At 43.3% G+C, this 18,304-nt stretch overlaps 1 protein-coding gene across 1 annotated transcript in view; it reads left to right on the forward strand.

Moving 5' to 3' along the window:
• Positions 1 to 2,675: 2,675 nt before the first annotated feature.
• The window catches only part of LOC145414579 (protein ST7 homolog), a 73,442-nt gene continuing 57,813 nt past the window's right edge, over positions 2,676 to 18,304 (forward strand). The window contains exon 1 of the mRNA XM_080284097.1: positions 2,676 to 2,747. Coding sequence (XP_080140223.1) covers positions 2,744 to 2,747 — 4 coding nt within the window. The 5' untranslated portion in view covers positions 2,676 to 2,743. The remainder of the gene's footprint in view (positions 2,748 to 18,304) is intronic.

Below are 18,304 nucleotides of genomic sequence, written 5' to 3' on the forward strand. Positions count from 1 at the left end.
TCCGTGTGTGGCATTACGTGAGCAATAAACCTCAACCATCTCTAGAACATAAACCCACACAGGTTCAATCCAACTGGAGCACCTTAATTACCCACTAAACCACCAGGCACCTTAATTTGGTCATATCCAGCATAGTAAATGGTTTCCTAGCATACAGGGAACCATTTGGCTTGTCACTCGGTGTGTAGTCACTCGTAGACAGGAGGAGGAGGAAAGAATGAAGGAAAGAAAGACAGAAGAGGAAGAGAGGAAAGGGCAGTCACCCAAGAGCAGCACTACATTGAGTGAGTGGATGGTGAGCACCCCCATCTACCAACAAATAGTCAACAACCCTGACACAGACAGAGGGCTGGTACTACAATCCCAGACAGATCATCTTTTCATACTGAACAGTCTAGACCAACATACCCATATCCCACACCAAGCCCTCTTCCTCCCATCAACTCCAGACATCACCTTCTGCTCCCCAAACCTCGCCCCCACTACATCATGGAGAGTGGTCAAAACCCTAGGTTCTGATCGCTTCCAATCATCATCACTACCAAAACCAGAATCACCCCAGCTGGCCATAAACACACATACACTAATTATAAGAGAGCCAACTGGGAGGCCATTGTAACTGAAACAGAACAACATTTCGAAACACTAAACAGTACACCCATTACAAACATCAACACCGCTGTGCACACTTTCAATACAATTATACAAAACGCAGACAAAAGACACATCCCTAGAGGCAACAGAAAGAGACACAACCCCAACTTCACACCAGATTTCAAGGCCTCATCGGACAACGGGACACGCTGCTACACTCCCCAACACCCCATACACAAGACACCGTACAACAAATACAAGAATTCAACACTCAGATAAACAATAAAATATCAGAACAGCAAACACTAAACTGGAAAAATTACCTCCAAACACTTGACCACAAAACAAACATCAGCAAACTCTACAAAACACTAAACAGCATCACACTTTCCAACAGCAACACCACACAATCACACGGTGCCATCACAACAACAGACACTATACCCTCAAATAAACAACAAGCAAACACTCTCATCAATCACTTTTCACAAGTCAGCCATTTAAACCCCTATCCCGAAATGGGAGAAATGGAGTTCCCCCGAGCTAAGCCCTGTATTGGACTATATAGCCCCGCTAGGGTTACAGGAGGAAGCTACCCCTCCCGGCACGGCAGCCCGGGCGAGGCTCGAACTCGCAATCCCCCGATTACGAGTCCAGCGCGCTACCATTGTGCAACCGCGCCCCCCCTATCTCGAAGAGCGACGTATCCTCCGACATAAGAGACAGTTCTCCACAGGACCCAGACTACGCACCTTTCTCTTACAACCAGACGAAGCACATCATTAACAACCTCAAGCACTGATCTGCCTGTGACCAGACAACAAGCAACATTCACCTTAAGGGATTTAAGCTACGAAGGAAGACTAGAAAAACTGAATCTACCAACACTACGGGAGTGAAGGAAAAGAGGAGACATGATTATGCTATATAAATGCATCTCAGGGAAGGAGAAAATAGACATAAATGAATATATAACGTATGGGGAAGCATCAGCAAGAGGACACTACAAAAAACTACATAAAAAGAGAGGCGATAAAGACGTAAAGAAATCAGTTTCCCAAATAGGGCGATTGATCAGTGGAATATGCTCTACCGAATGAAGTAGTGTGTGCCAAAACTATTCGTAAATTTAAGGATATGTATGATAAAAAATGGCTTAATACACGGGACATTGCGAGCTTGACTCATGCCTGCAGGTTATTTCAGCAAGCACTGGGCTACAGATTGTCAATAACTATAGGGAAAAATTATATATATATATATATATATATATATATATATATATATATATATATATATATATATATATATATATATAAGCCTGTTAAACAAGATATTTGTCAGTGATAAGGTATTGTACTATAAGTACAATTCATTTATGGAATGAAATATTATATAAACTGGGAGTCGTAGCACGAACGTCGAGTACGTCATATCTAGACAGGATGCGACTTTCCTGTGGTTGTGGGACTGGAGCTGAATTTTGTCTGTCGGCAGTTTCCTCCCAGAGTGCATGAAAGAGGGCGTATATACAAAAAACAAAAGAAAAAGAGCATGGACTTCAGTAGAATCTAGCTAGATTCGTTAGATAAATCTGCCACCTTTTTTGCTTGTTTTGTGGATGTCCAGTAGTAAGAGGATGAACTCTGACTTTTCAGAATCTTCATCGAGAAACCCCATTCAGACAGTGAGATCTAATTACCCATATGCCCCAACACCTCGCAGGGCCCCTAAGGTCAAACTTCTCCCCTTCGCACCTACAGCGCTGTGGAGCCCTAAGCGAAAGTGGTTCCCCATCCCTGCATATTTTCAGTGGGGTCGGAAAAAGAACCCTCACTGTTGCAAGCTGTCACGCAGAGATTTGAATCAGACACTGCTAAAAGTTGTAAGAAAAGGGAGCCTCGAAGCTGACGATGATCAAAGTTCCCGCTGCCGGGCTCGACCCCATCAGGCCCAGGCAGGTAAACAAGCAGTTGTGGGGGACGCGTCGACCCCGCAGCAAATGGCGGGTAATGTGTGTCGTATTTTCACTAAAATTAAAGAGTTAATTATCTGGAGCTGGAGTTACTTGTGGGCTCTGTGGTTTCTCTTGGTCATATCAGTCATCTACTACCTCCGAGGACCGCTCAAGATCACAGACAACATCGGAATGGGTGAGTATATCTAAATGAGCCACTTCAACTGAAGCAAATTCTCGTCAGTCTTGCATTAGTGAGGTGAATGTTGTCACGTCATTGATCCTAGCGCAACGTGTACACACTGTGGCATTTGCATATGAGTCGCTGATTTAGTTGTAACAGTATTCCTCTAAGTGACCCCTGTGGTTAGTACAAGTTACTGTAGGCACGGTATGTTTCAAAGATCTTTTATGTCATAGTTGCAAATGAAGTCAGCTGGAAATGTCATCACTGCAAACACTAGCCAAGTTTCACAAAATCATGATCTAACTAACCAAATCTGTTACAACATTCAGTACTTTAAGCATATAATATCCATGCAGCGTACCGAATATAACTTGAATGCTTGCAGTCTTTCATCTCAGACTTTCCAAGTTTCAGTTAGTCTTAGGTTTTGTTGCTGTTAAAGGTAATTAGGCTAGTTAAAACCAGAAATGTGTGCAGGTAGTGAAGGCCGTGAATCCCTTCACTGAACATTTTATAAGAATTTTTGTCTTTTTGGAATAGCCTACACAGGACAAGTGTATCCATGCCAGATGGGGTTATAGTGTTATACTATAGCATGACCTACTTTGTTTATGTACAGTTTAATGGAGAGGGTTGTAAAGGTAAATGATAATATAGCCTACATATAAAAAATTGAAAAATAGATATTAGGCAAAAATGTGATGTTTTGAAGAAAACCTAGGAAGACGCTTCTGTATTATAGTGCTATCTATCTGTCTATTGCCAGGCGCCATAATCCTGTACGGGGTGGCCTTTAGACTCTTATGAGTTATTTGTTTTACAGGGAGGGGCACTAACCCTCCACCAACCCACTTGACACGTAGGGAGTACGTATGGTTTGGTTATATGGTTACCACCCAGCGTTGTAAATGGTTTCTTGGCTTACAGGAAACCATTTGGCTTGTCACTCAATGTAAAGCCACCTGTAACAGAAAGAAAAGCATTAAGTAGTAACAGGAAAGATGGGAGAAACAGGGAGAGAGGAGAGCAGGCACAGAAAAAGAATGATAAAGGCTAAGGAAGAAGTAGGCAGCACTACATCAAGTGAGTGGATGATGGTCGTCACCACCTACCACTAATTATAGTGCTGTACTGTATATTTTCCTTCATAAAATGTGACCTTATCAAACTAATAGGTATTAAAAATTATAGAGATGCAGATTTTTTAATTTATTGTGGAATCTCATGAGTATTGCACACAAACTAACCTTGACAGGACCTAACTGTGAAGGCAACATTTGACGGCTCATATCGTATGTTGGTATGATATTACATTAGTTATTTCACAGAATTCTGGTGTAATTTTTCTCATTTCAGCCCATTCTTGACTCATTGACTATATCTGGTTTTTCCCCTCCTTTTTGTTTATGTGATTCATTTGATTTTTACCTTCATTTCCACGGAAATAACCAGTTTTTTAGACTTGTCCATCTCCCCGAAATAAGTGAATTATAGGACATTTTAGACATCGAGCTACCTTGTTGCCACTTAGCCTAACCCAGATCCCAAGCAATAAACAGATTCCAACTTTACCATAGTTTTTGGCTACAGATTCTTGATGAAACAATAGCAGGAATATGAGCATGAAAGCGATGGTATCTGGGACTGGTGGCGGTACTGCCAAAGAAGAGGAGAGTGGCCTTGTGTGATTTACCACAAGGTCATGGGAAGTAATTCCATCTTGTGCAGTGTTTGTGATAAGTGGGTGCATAAGAGATGTAATGGTATTAGAGGTATTTTGCAAGATAATGCTGATTTCATGTATGCGGTGTGTCAGGGAAGGCGTGTGGAGATTGTCAGGTGTGAAAGGATTGATCTTGCTGGTGAATTTCTTAAGTGTGTGGGAGAGTTTTGTTATTTGGGAGACATGCTATGTGCTGGAGATGGGGCCAGAGTGAGGAGTTTGTTTCGTTTTTGAAGGCTCCAACATGCATGCATGCATTGGCCATGGTCAATTAATGGTGGCCCTCCTTGCTTCTGAATCTCTGGCAGCTTCCCTATTCAGTCCCTTATCCCTGAGGTCTCATCATTCAAGGACCTCATCCCAGGTCTTTTTTGGTCCACCTCTTGCAACCTTACCCCAAGCACTAGCACCTCTCACTTACTGCGCCCAATGATCATCCCCCATCCTCTCCACATGCCAAAGCATGTAAATCTACCTCTTCTCATCACAACACCAATACTCTCCAGTCCCATCCTACTCCTCAACTCTTCCATTGCAAACCTAGCCCCCCCCCCCCCAGCCTAACACTCAGGGACACACTTCACATCCACCAAATCATTGTCAGTTCTGTACTGCTGAGCCTACGAATATCCTCTTCCTTTACTGTCCAGATCTCACTACTGTACAGCCTTACACTCCTAACACATGCTGCATACAAAGATCTCTTAGCAAGGAGGGAGAGCCCTCTCAGTGTCAGGAGAGGCAACAGCTCCCTAAACTTCTTCCAACCACTCCTCACTCTAGCCACAGAGCTGACTCCAGCCCCACCTCCAGCACATAACATGCCTCCCAAGTAACAAAACTCTCCACACACTCAAGAGACTCAGCAGCAAGGTCAATCCTTTCACGCCTGACGATCTCCACCTGCTCTCCCCGACACATGTCTCCCAAATAACAAAAATCTTCCACACACTCAAGAGACTCACCAGCGAGGTCAAACCTTTCATGCCCAATGATTTCCACCAGCTGTCCGCAACACATTGCACACATGAAAGCAGTATCATCACGCAGTCTACCTCTAATGCCACTACATGTCTTATGCATCCACTTATCACAGACACTGCACAAGATGGAATTACTGTACTTACCACTCCCTTGTAGCAAATTGCACATGGCCACTCTCCCTCTTCTTTGACAGTATTGCTACCAGCCTTAGATACCATCACTTGTTTTATCTGAATTTACTCTTAAGCCCTTGTGCCCCATACCATGTCTCCACTTCCTAAATCTTTCCTCTGCCTCCCTTTTATTCTCTGCAATCAACACCAACTCATCAGCACACAACATCTTCCACCAAAGTCTATTTCTGAAGGCAAGTGAGAGGGCTTCAAGTAGCTACCATGATAAACAAGCTCAGGGAGCTGTTGCATCTCCTGACATTTAGAGGGCTCTCTCTCCGTTATAAGGGATCTATGTGTGGCATGTGTCAGGAATGTAACGCTTTATGGTAATGAGACCTGGGCAATAAAGGAGGAAGATTTTCGTAAGCTCAGATGTACAGAAATGACAGTGGTTAGGTGGATGTGCAGTGCATCCCTGAGTGTGAGGTCTGGGGGGGCTAGGTTTACAATGGAGGAATTGAGAGGTAGGATGGGACCAGAGTGTATTGGTGTTGTGATGAGGAGGGGTACAGTAGATTAAGATGGTTTGGGCATGTGGAGAGGATAGGGGATGATAATTGGGTGCAGAAAGTGAGAAGTGTTAACAGTAGGAGTAGGGTTGCAAGAGGTAGACCAAAAAAGACTTGGGATGAAGTCATTGAATGTGACCTGAGGGATAAGTGACTGAATAGGAAGGTGTTTAGAGATCGATCAGTGTGGAGAACTGCCATCAGGTGACCAAGACCGACGAATGCAAACATGTTGGGGCCTTTAAAAACAAAATGAAACAAGGTAGCACCTCCTACTGTACTGTCACAGAGGTCTTGGCAAAAGTCAGTTGTCTTTCAGCAACTTGGCTGATTGATTGGCCAGAGTAAACATTGTGACTTGTTTTGGCTGCCATATAATTAGAATAGATAATGTTATGTTTCAGTAATTACCAGTATTGATTTCTGACAAATTTCATAGAAGAAGAGTCAAATAGCCCAGGTGTTTGCAAAAGTGAAATCTAACTATAAAAGGCCTGTAAAATAACCAGATTGATTATGGGCTGAAACAAGAATAATGCCAATTTGAGTATCATAAATATTGTGATGAAACTTAAATCCTTGTCACAAATTTTTCAACTTTGGTGAGTGGGAATTCTTCTGTTGTTTTTCAGATGCAATATATTCAAGTCTAACTCTGATTTTCTAGTTAGGCCTACAGGTATTTTTGGTTGGTTTAGGTTTGTGTTGTAATTCTGTACACTTATTTTACAATCTTACCAACTTTTTGTGAGTGATGAAAGCTGGAGATGAATGAATGCCCCGAGCTAGGACCGATTGACCATAAACTTGTAGCTTGCAGGACAAAGAGAGATCCTCGGAGAGACTAGTACGGTATGCCCCTAACCAGAAATATGTTGGCCTGGTGTGGGCTCATACTGCCAACCCCATTTAATTCGATATCATCTTCAAGTTAATGTTTGCAGCTACCAGATGAATTTATTCAGCTTAGGAGAGCCATATGGTGGTGCTGAAAGAGCAAAAGAAGGCTGTATCTGACCCCTCCAGTTAAAAAAAAGTCAGTTGCAAGCTAAATAAAATCAGAAGACAGCAAGCGAAAGACAGAATTTATCAGATTTAGATGGAGTGATTGCATGAAGAGGTATATGAGAGAAGGCATCATGTTGTGGACAGAGTGACTTTGAGACAGTTCGTTTGTGGCCACCCTGTATAAGATTAAGGCACCATATCTGGCGATTGATAGATAGATTGAAGGAGTAGAAAAATTTATGATTACATGAGGTAATTTGTCATAACACTGTATGCTGGTGTAAGGTTATTATGTCATTGTCATCCACTCACTTGATGTAATGCTGCCTTCTTCTTCCTTAGCCTGTATCATTCTTTTTCTGTACCTGCCCTCCTGTCTTCCTATTTCTCCCATCTTGCGTGTCACTTCTTATTGCTTTTCTTTCCTTTTTCAGGTGGCGTTACATTGAGTGACAAGCCAAATGGTTTCCTGTAAGCCAAGAAACCATTTACGATGCTGGGTGGTAACCATATAACCAAACCATACGTGCTTCCTACGTGTCAACAAGTGGGTTGGTGGAGGGTTAGTGCCCCTCCCCGTAAAACAACTCAAAGTCAAATGGCCACCCCTTACGGGATTATGGCGTCTGGCAATAGATAGATAGATAGATAGATTTACATCAGAGCCACATTGGAGGTATTCAGGGAGACAGGCCACACAAAATTTTCGCAATATTCATGATCCAGAGAGGCAGAGGTTAGGTTTCTTTTATTGATGGAAATAACATAAGTGATGGTTCCTAGGGCTGGTGTCAGTACTGTCGAAGAAGAGAGAGAGTGGCCATGTACGATTTACCACAAGGGCGTGGGAAGTAATTCCATCTTGTGCAGTATCTGTGGTAAGCGGGTGCATAACAGGTGTAGTGGTATTAGAGGTAGACTGTGAGATAATGCTGATTTCATGTGTGCAGTGTGTCGGGGAGAGCAGGTGGAGATTGTCAGGCGTGAAAGGCTTGAACTTGCTGCTGAGTCTCTTGAGTGTGTGGAAGAGTTTGTTATATGGGAGACATGTTATGTGCTGGAGATGGGGCTGGAGTTAAGTCTGTGGTTAGAGTGAGGAGTGGTTGGAAGAAGTTTAGGGAGCTGTTGCCTCTCCTGACATTGAGAGGGCTCTCCCCCCATGCTAAGGGATCTTTGTATGCAGCATGTGCTATGAGTGTAATGCTGTATAGTAATGAGACTTGGGCAGCAAAGGAAGAGGATATTCGCTGGTACAAATGTACAGAAACGAAAATGATTACAGTAGGTGGATGTGCAGTGCGTCCCTGAGTGTGAGGCCTGGGGGCGCTAGGTTTAAGATGGAAGAGGGGTAGGATGGGACTGAGTGTGTTGGTGTTGTGATGAGGAGAGGTAGACTGAGATGGTTTGGGCATGTGGAGAGAATTGGGGATGATAATTGGGTGCAGAAAGTGAGAAGTGTTAAGGGTAGGGTTGCGAGAGGTAAACCGAAAAAGACCTAGGACGAGGTCATTGAGTGTGACCTCAGGGTTAAGGGACTGAATAGGGAAGCTGCCTGAGATCGAGCAGTATGGAGAGCCACCATTAGGTGACCAAGGGCGACGCATGCAAGCATGTCGGAGCCTTCAAAAACGAGCCTTTCCAGAGTTTCCTCATTGGATTGTAGTAGCCGCGTTCTCATCATGAAGTGTGATGGCTGCACTACCAGTTGCAAAAATAACCTAGTCTTCCGCTTTCATGATCAGTACCAATTGTTTTGAGCTTTTGAGTTGTTCCGTCCACCTGACTTTTGCTGGTATGAGTGTGTTATCTACTTTAGCAGGCAACGGCAGAAGAAACCCAGGTGAAGCTCTGTAGTGAAGAAAAAAAGAGTTGTTTAGGTTACATGGAACATTGTGTGCTAGGCAGTGCTATTTTCCCTGAACATTTTATGTTACAACTGACACTTTTCTGTTAATGGATGACCTGTATGATAGTGGCTTGTCATTTTTTTCTACAGTGTGAAGAGTATTCAGATGTCTATGAAGTCAGATCACTTTCTATGCTATCATTTATCCGTATCGGTATGCACTGTGCCTAAGATTAAACCCTGGACTGTCTAATGAAAGTCTATCTATCTATTGCCAGACAACATAATCCCGTAAGAGGTGGCCGTTTTACTTTGAGTTATTTGTTTTACAGGGAGGGACACTAACCCTCCAACCCACTTGTTGACACGTAGGGAGCACGTATGGTTTGGTTATATGGTTACCACCCAGCGTTGTCAGGCAGCTTATTGACTGTCAGGGTTCACTTATCAGCACAGTACAGATGGGAAAATATTAGTTGTTTTTCCTGTGGCACTTGTTTTCGTGAATCCTTTACTTGTTTTTAATGGAAATGATAGATGCATGAGTTAAGATAAACGTGTGTATATACATGGCATCCATTACATAGTTTAAGCTTAACTGGAACATATAACAACCAGGTAATTTTTGGGGAAGGAATGAAAATGGAAAATAAATTCAGTAGAATTAGAATATTCAATCAGAAAAGCAAATCCCATGGGAAAAGGTGAGAAAAATTATTCGTCATTGTACCATGCGGTAGTTAAAATTAACAGATTACCGAATGTTAAATGTGAAGGAAAACGTGGAGGTAGGTAGGCAAGTTTAGGCGGTCAGGGCTGGGAAGAGTTGAGAGGCAAAAAGGGAGAGGAGAGGGTAAGTGTTGTAAGGCAGTGGAAGGGCAGGTTTGAGAGAGAGAGAGAGAGAGAGAGAGAGAGAGAGAGAGAGAGAGAGAGAGAGAATCAATAGCGAGGATGCTGGAGCAGAGCAGTGTGTGGCTCACAGATGCCAGAACTCGCCTCATCTCCACCTCAGGCCAGCATCACCTGTGGGCATAGTCAGCCTTACACCTTGCCTCACACCCTGCAAGGCACCCGCTACCATACACCCTTGCCTCGCCCTGCCTCACCCGGGACCTGGCTGACCTTCTCCAGACACCTGTGTGCATAGTTAATACCTCGTGGCGGCGTTGTTGTTGTCGGTAGCAGCAGTGGTGGTGGTGGTGGTGGTGGTGGTAATCTTGCCAGCTGTCATCTGCTGCCTGCCTGCCTTGCCTGCTGCCTACCTCACCGCGACCCAGAGCAGCCCTAGCTGTCACCATCAACCTTCCTGTGGTCTCTCACCCTCCATACTTAACACAGCAACCACACTTAGTCACATTTAACAACACATACAGCCATACACGGACACAACAACCACTCACAATAACAGCCACGCTTAACAACCACGCACACCAATACGACAATCATACAACCACGCAACAACGCACTCACCATCACAACACAACACTGTCACCCCGTCATCAGACCTGTCCCGATATGCCCAAATAGCCCGTAGTGAGTGGATGAAGAAGAGACCCACCCGGCGTACTAGCCTCTGGATGTGACCTAACCTTAACCACAGCTCGAGTGCATTGACCTGGCAGGAAGGATGAGAAACAGAGTGCAAAAAATCCCCTGCATCTATTTCTGCAAAAGCAGTCCATAAGTTATAATTATGAATCGATAGTGAATATGTTTGAGAATGCAAGCCCTGTGTGGTAACTTCAAAGTTCTCTCTTTCTGACTAAGCTTCTTGTCTTATTATTCAGTGGCACAATATTAAAGTACCAAAGTGCCACATCCAATCCATAGCACTTGGTGGCTGGCACCATATTCTGGTGTTAATCTTTTGTTATACCCCAGCATTGAAAATGATGATTTGGCAATTTTATATCTGGTTAAAGTGAACAGAATATAGGATGAGTGACGGCAGTGAGTAAGGTGTCATGACTTAATGCCCTGACCAGAATCTCAAGCCTCTATTCAGGACCTAATGACCACACCCAACCCCACAGTGACCAGGGAGAAACCTGTACACTCTCTGTTCCATACTGTGTGGTCTTGTCAACTCCTCACTAAAGGTTTAAGCGACAGCCACAATGCTCGACTGTAAGTTTGCTACAAATGATGACTGCTTATCTGTCAGTCAATTTGTCAATGTCTGTAATCTTTATGTATCAGTTTCTCTGTCTTTGTCCGTTTATATTTATTTACCCGCCTATGTATGTATGTATCTATATTTTATCTGCCTGCCTGTTCCTGTCTATCTCTTTATGTATGGTATGTCTCTCCTGGGTCTCTATTCATACTGTACATCTGTTATCAGCATTTAGTTTTTTTCTTCCTCTTTCATTCCGGTGTTAACGTCTCCTAACATTGATATTCACAAGTTAGTACGTTGGGTAAAGTAGGATCGCCTATGTTTTTTTCCATTCAAACCTATTATATGCAATGCATTTTAGTACAGTACACTAACTCATTCCCTAGCTTGTGCCTTGTGGTTGTCATCATTTCTGTGGTGTCTTGTCGCTAGTTTGGTGCGACATTGAAGGTCTTTCCATTAATTTGGCCTAGTTTTCGTCTTTTTGCAGCTTATTTCAGTGGTAAGAAAATACTACGATATGGTTCTACATCTGTTTTCTGGCATTTCTTTGTGGCTATACCCCATTTACTCTAACTTGTCCCAAAACTACCATCCCCCCCCCGCTTGAATACTAATATTTTTCATTTCATTCATTGCCAGACGCCATGTATCCCAGATGGGGTGGCCAAGAGCTTAGAGTTAATTGTTTTACAGGGAGGGGCACTAGTCCTCCACCAACCCCACTTGACACGTAGGGAAAACGTTATGCCAACAGCGTCTGGTGTTCCCAGGTGGTCACCCATCCAAGTACTATGAAAATTGGTAATGTTGGTTACTTCTAAAGTTATACCGCCTTTTGTTCCTTCTTCCTAGCATAAAAAAAAAATTACACACACACACACACACACACACAAATTAACCTAATAACCTAGGCTTAAAACATCATTACATCATTAGCAATATCAGCAGGAAGATACTGTATTGTGTATGTAGTGTACATCATTCATGTCATGAACAATCTGGTACTTCATGCCTTGTATCCAGTAACCCTGTTTCTATAGTCATTTCACCTTAACTTGGCCAAGATATTAATGAACAGTGCAGTACTTTTTCACCTTTATTAGTCACTTTCCATGGTCCTTTGGCTTTTACTTGACTCAGATTTACAAGGGCAGTACAGAAATTTTATCTCCTCTTTAATCATCTGGTTAGTTTCTGTCTTCTTGTAGTTCTTCCGCCTAAGCTTGGCTCAGATTTACACAAAGTAGCTACAGTTTTGTATTCAATGATATTATTTTTAGCTTATTTTTGCTATCAGTTATTATATGCAATGCATTTTAGTACAGTACACTAACTCATTCCCTAGCTTGTGCCTTGTGGTTGTCATCATTTCTGTGGTGTCTTGTCACTAGTTTGGTGCAACATTGAAGATCTTTCCATTAATTTGGCCTAGTTTTCGTCTTTTTGCAGCTTATTTCAGTGGTAAGAAAATACTACGATACGGTTCTACATCTGTTTTCTGGCATTTTTTGTGGCTATACCCCATTTACTCTAACTTGTCCCAAAACTACCATCCCCCCCCCCAGGTGGAGGGAGGGAGTTGAGAGGTATAAGAGGGAGGGGGGGGGTGAGTTGGGGGGATGGTAGTCAAATGGTGGGTGACAGAGTGACTTGGAGGCATTTTGTCTGCGGCCACCCTTTGCGGGATTAGGGCGTCGGGCTATAGATAGATAGATAGTTATTTTTGTTTGGTTTTGAGGTGACCTTTGTCAGTGAAGTGGTGGTTGTTGCTTTGGTTTGGTGATACAGGCTTTACATATGACCTTGATACTACTCTGCTGTTTGGAAAAAGCAGTAGGTTAACTTCTTAGGTGATCCTCAGTCTTTAATTGTTGTGAGGGTGGCAGGCATAAAGATAGGAGTTTATTTGATGGCACTGCAGTCCAGCCTTGCCACCATGTCCCTCCCCAAACCTTTTTTCCTTACACACTCATCCACCATATCCCTCCACCTTCTCCTGGCCTACCTCGCCTCCTCCCTCCTTCAGATTCGTTCAGATATACCTTTTTTAACCACTGTATTGTTATCCATTCTCTCCACGTAACCATACCACCTCAGTACATCTCTTCAATTCTGGTGTCCACAGACTTCCTCACTCCACATCTTTCACGAATTACATTATTTTGTATCCTTTCCACACTCTGTACTCCACATACATTCCTCATCAGTCCCATCTCCACTGCTGTCACTCGTGACTTTTCACTTTCATGCCACACCATAGTCTCACATCCATATGTTAAGGTTAACACTAACACTCCTTCATGTAAGCCACGTGCAGCTGCAGCACTCAAGCCTCTGTTTCTTATCAAGGCCTTCATTGCACCAGCTACTTTCCTTCCTTGTGTCACTCTACTTTCCACTTCTTTTGCACATTTTTCTCTTTTCTGTCACTGTACCCAGGTATTTGAACTCTCTCACCAGTTCTGGTCTCTCTCCATTCACTGTAACATCGCACTGGGAGTCACCTTCTCTCTCAGTAACCATCACTTTACTCTTTTCTGCATTTACTCTCAGGGCATGATGCTCACAGACATCAGCAGAACTCTGCACTAGTCTACGAAGTTCTTGTCTGGTATTTGCAAGCAGTACTGCATCATTAGCATACAACAAATTTGAGATATTCCATCCATCACCATTCATTATCAACACCATCCTCCTCTCCATTACTCGTGTTTTTACTTCTTGCATCACCCCATCCACATACAGTATATACACTCAACCCCCTGCTATCGTGCGTTCAGCTATCGCGGTTATCTCCTATCGCTCACACATCAAATGCACAACCTTACATCCTATCTCGCATCCCAAGACCGCTATCATGCATCGAGTTTGAAGGCCACAGCAGCAGACACCGAATCAGAACAAAAGGTGTTAAAATATTGGAAGAGCTTTACGATAAAGCGGGCGATTGATTTGGTGGTCGAATGTTGGGATAACTTTACCCCAACAACAATATATCATGCATGGCACAACGTCATGGAGGGTTTACCTGAGGACAGGCAGGTTAAGGTACTTGGTGAGCCCCAGTCAGTGGAGGGAGAACTGGAGGCTGCAGCTGAGGAGGTGAGAGGCATTGTTGGCTGTGGGTTTGAGGGAACGACTGGCAACGAGATACGAGATATGTTACGACCAGCACCAGTTACTGCTGAAGATATTGTACTAGAGGATGCTGAGGAAGCTGAGGATAGCCCAGGAGAAGAGGTGGATGCAGGAGAGAAAGTTAAGGAGGGGCTGAGTATGAAGGACATCAAGCCTTTGATTGAGTTGGGTGGCCAGATATGTCACATTCTAGAGCAAGATGCCACTATCAATAGCAAACATTGCACATCCTACGTTAATAAAGCTCTTGAAGGTTATGAGGACAGGTACCATGCCTACATGAATGCCTTAAACCAGCGTCAAATCAGAGATTATTTTCGTCAGCACCCAGTCCCTGAACTTACCCCCGGGCCAGCCCCTCAACCTCAGCCCACACCTAGCCAGGAACCACAGCCAGGCCCTTCCAACCAAGAGGCAGACTACAAGGGCACTTGGACCAGAGGAGAAAAAATATTTTGAGGAGAGAGAGTCAGGCCTGTGAGGGCTGTGGCAGCAACTGAGCCACTCCCAAGCCTCGGAACAGTTTAAACCACCCAAGCCTTCCTTAATCCTTATAAAAGTAAGTTTGATGGCCTTTTATGTTGTTTATTTATTGATTATAATGTTGTTATTAATGTAATAATGCTTTATTTCACGTTCGAGGAGAGATTGGCTAGAGATCGTAGGCATAAAGTGGTTAAAAGTTAGAGAAATGGGCGACCGAAAAACCAATTAGAAATTTTCCCATTGATTCTTCAGTTCAGCTATCACGAATTCAGCAATCACGTGTGTTTGCTGTAACCAATTAGGTGTGATAGCAGGGGGTTGAGTGTATATGTATATTGAACAACCATGGGGACATCACACAACCTTGTCGCACACCCACACCGATCGTGAACTATTCACTTAGGTGCTCATTAACCTTTACACATGGTTCACTACCATCATAAAAACTGACGACACTCAGCAGCTTACCATCAACACCGTACATACGCAGAACCTACCACAGTCCTTCTCTGTCAACTTCGTCACCGCATATACTTTTCCAGATCCATGAATGCCATCAACACCTTATAGTCCTCCTCATAGTGGTAGGTGGTGGCAACCATCGTCCACTCACTTGATGTAGTGCTGCCTACTTCATCCTTAGCCTTTATCATTCTTTTTCTGTGCCTGCCCTCCTCTCTTCCTGTTTCTCCCATCTTTTCTGCCACTTATTGCTTTTCTTTCTTTTACAGGTGGCTTTACATTGAGTGACAAGCCAAGTGGTTTCCTGTAATCCAAGAAACCATTTACAACGCTGGGTGGTAACCATATAACCAAACCATACGTGCTCCCTACGTGTCAACAAGTGGGTTGGTGGAGGGTTAGTGCCCCTCCCCATAAAACAAGGAACTCAAAGTCAAATGGCCACCCCTTACGGATTATGGCGTCTGGCAATAGATAGATAGATAGTCCCTCTCACAAACCCTCTCCACTATCTGTCTCACTGCAGATATTTGATCCACATATCCTCTGCCACTCCTAAGGCCATCTTGTTCATCACTCACCAGGACTTCTGATATCTCTCTTACTTTATAATAATTCTTCCATATACCTTCCTACCTCACTCAATAATCTTATGCCACAATAATTCTTGTAGTCTACTCACATTGCTCACCTTTATTTTTGTACAGGGGTGCAATCACAACCATTTTCCACTCTACTGGCACAGTTTCACTTATGCATGCCTTGTTACATATCTCCAACAAGCACTTCATTCTGCTCTCACCACTGCACGTAATCATCTCTGCATACACCTCATCAACCCCAGCTGCTTTCCCATTTTTCAGCCACATCACAGCACTCTTCACCTGTGCGAGAGTCATGTTTCCTGTCACTGCATTCCTTCTCTGCACAGCCCCAAAACCAGTCATGTTTTTAGCCGCTTTGCTCTCTCCATTCCCATTCATCAGGCTTTCAAAATATTCTTTCCACCGAGTCCTTACTTCATCCCTGTGGGTCAATGATCTACCACCTACATCCTTCACACCTTCACATTTCTTTCCGCTTTCACTTCTACATTTCTGCACCTCATTCCGGAATAACTTCATATTTTCAGAGTAGTTTGGATTCATTTTTCTTCCTAGATCATCATTTACCTCCCCCTTTTTCCTCTTCACTAGTCTCTGTATGTGTTTCTTGCAATCATTATATTCAGTTCTTATTTCAACTGAACCCTTGTCCTGTAACCACTCTAGCCACTTCTTCCTCTTTTCCTCCACTGCTTTCTTAATCTCTTCATCCCGCCATGCTGTACCTTTCTTCTTTGTTGATACTCTTGCCATGCCACACACCGTTTTAGCATTTCTAACTAGGCAATCCTTATATGCATTCCACAGGCTGTCCAGATCCATTTCATTCCAGTTCACTGATGCTAACTCCTCCCCTACTTTGGTTTTGTATTCATCTGCCATTTCTTTGATCCTCAGCTTCTTGACTTTTAGTCTTTCTCCCTGACTGCTTCTCTCTCTACGAGCACGTAATCAATCAGGCTCCTTTCAACACGATCCCTGTTCCTTTTATACCGTGTTTATTTATGTGGAACTTTGTGTTTGAAATACGAGTTACAAATGCACAAACTTCTTGCTTGACACATATCCTTCAGTCGCTTCCCATTATCATTTTCTCCTGGTACAGTACTCCATTACAGTCCATTATGTTTTCCTCAGGAGCAGTGCCTACTCTTCCATTCATATCGCCCATTATGATCACTTTATAGCTCCTGGGCATTTCTCCCACTGCTTCATCCAGCTCATCCCAAAACCTGTCTTTTTCTGTCTCGCTCCTGTCCACACACATTGCATGCTGTACAATCACCTCCACTATCGCCTTCTCAAACATGAATTTGACGTATATACACCTCGAGCTGACGCATTTGTAATCTCTTATTCCACTCTGCCACACCTCATTCATCAACAAAGCAACACCATTCTTGCCTTTTCATCGCCCAATCATGCCCAGTCTTACACATTTCACTCCCTCCCACACCACTTCACATCCTTTCATCTTTGTTTCATACAATGCCATCATGGCATATCTTGCACTCTTGAACACATTCACCACTTCCACCCTCATTGCTCTCCTCACTCACACCTCTCACATTCTGCCTCGCCATGCATATCTCCTCATTTGGTTGGCACTGTGAAATTGGCAGAAAACCCTATGGGAAGCCACATGAACAGGGTGATGACTCATCCTTACAATGGTTATTAAGGAAAAGGCGAAGATTGAGTGGAAAATTCCAGGTTTCCTTGAAAGAAGGCTTGGCAGTGTTGCAGTCAGTGCTGCCAATGCTAGCCAGCGAGTCCAAGATCATTGCCAGTGGCATGCACTTGGAAACAGCCGCCAAAACATGGAAAACCAGTCATCTTTAGCTCATCCTTACTCATCGAGAGTACCACCTGGAGACCTGGGAATACTTTCATTTGAAGGAGGAGGAGTTGATGAGGCTTATGTATTTTTAATGTTTTTGCTAGCTATTATAGTTTGGCATATATTAGGGTGATGTATGGGTATTTTTTCCAAAATGACGGAAATTCCCCATACGGGGGGAGTGGGTGATGTCGGAAAACTCCTGGCACGTAGGAGTTAATGTAACAATGGATCATTTCCTATTTCCCATAGATATTCCCTTTCTCCCCAGCCACACCTGTATATATTTAGGCTGACACCTGATTATTTTTAGTGATGAGAAATACCAGACGGTTTTATTCAGCTTAAGAGTTAAGGGGATTGATAAAGGTGACATCTAGCACTTCCATTTAGAAGTGTTTCTCCTAAGCTGAGTAGTCTTGACACAGCAAGGATAAGAGGAAAAATACATGTTATAAATGTCTGCCCAGAGCTGAATAAAATCGTAGAGATAATGCAGAAGGAATAGCACGTTGCATAATTGATAGGAGTTATCAGTTCGGGTTGCTCATATCTCCTTTATCACTTTTTTTTTTCTTTATCTGTGGATGCCTTATAGCCTATACATTTCTCAATTTCGTAATAGAACATGGTAGTGTACTCCTTGGGGAACTAGGAATCTGTGTGT

Source organism: Coenobita brevimanus, chromosome 100 (genome assembly GCF_032717465.1).
Source record: "Coenobita brevimanus isolate Jiangsu-jjx chromosome 100, ASM3271746v2, whole genome shotgun sequence".
In the NCBI taxonomy this organism is placed as follows: domain Eukaryota; kingdom Metazoa; phylum Arthropoda; class Malacostraca; order Decapoda; family Coenobitidae; genus Coenobita; species Coenobita brevimanus.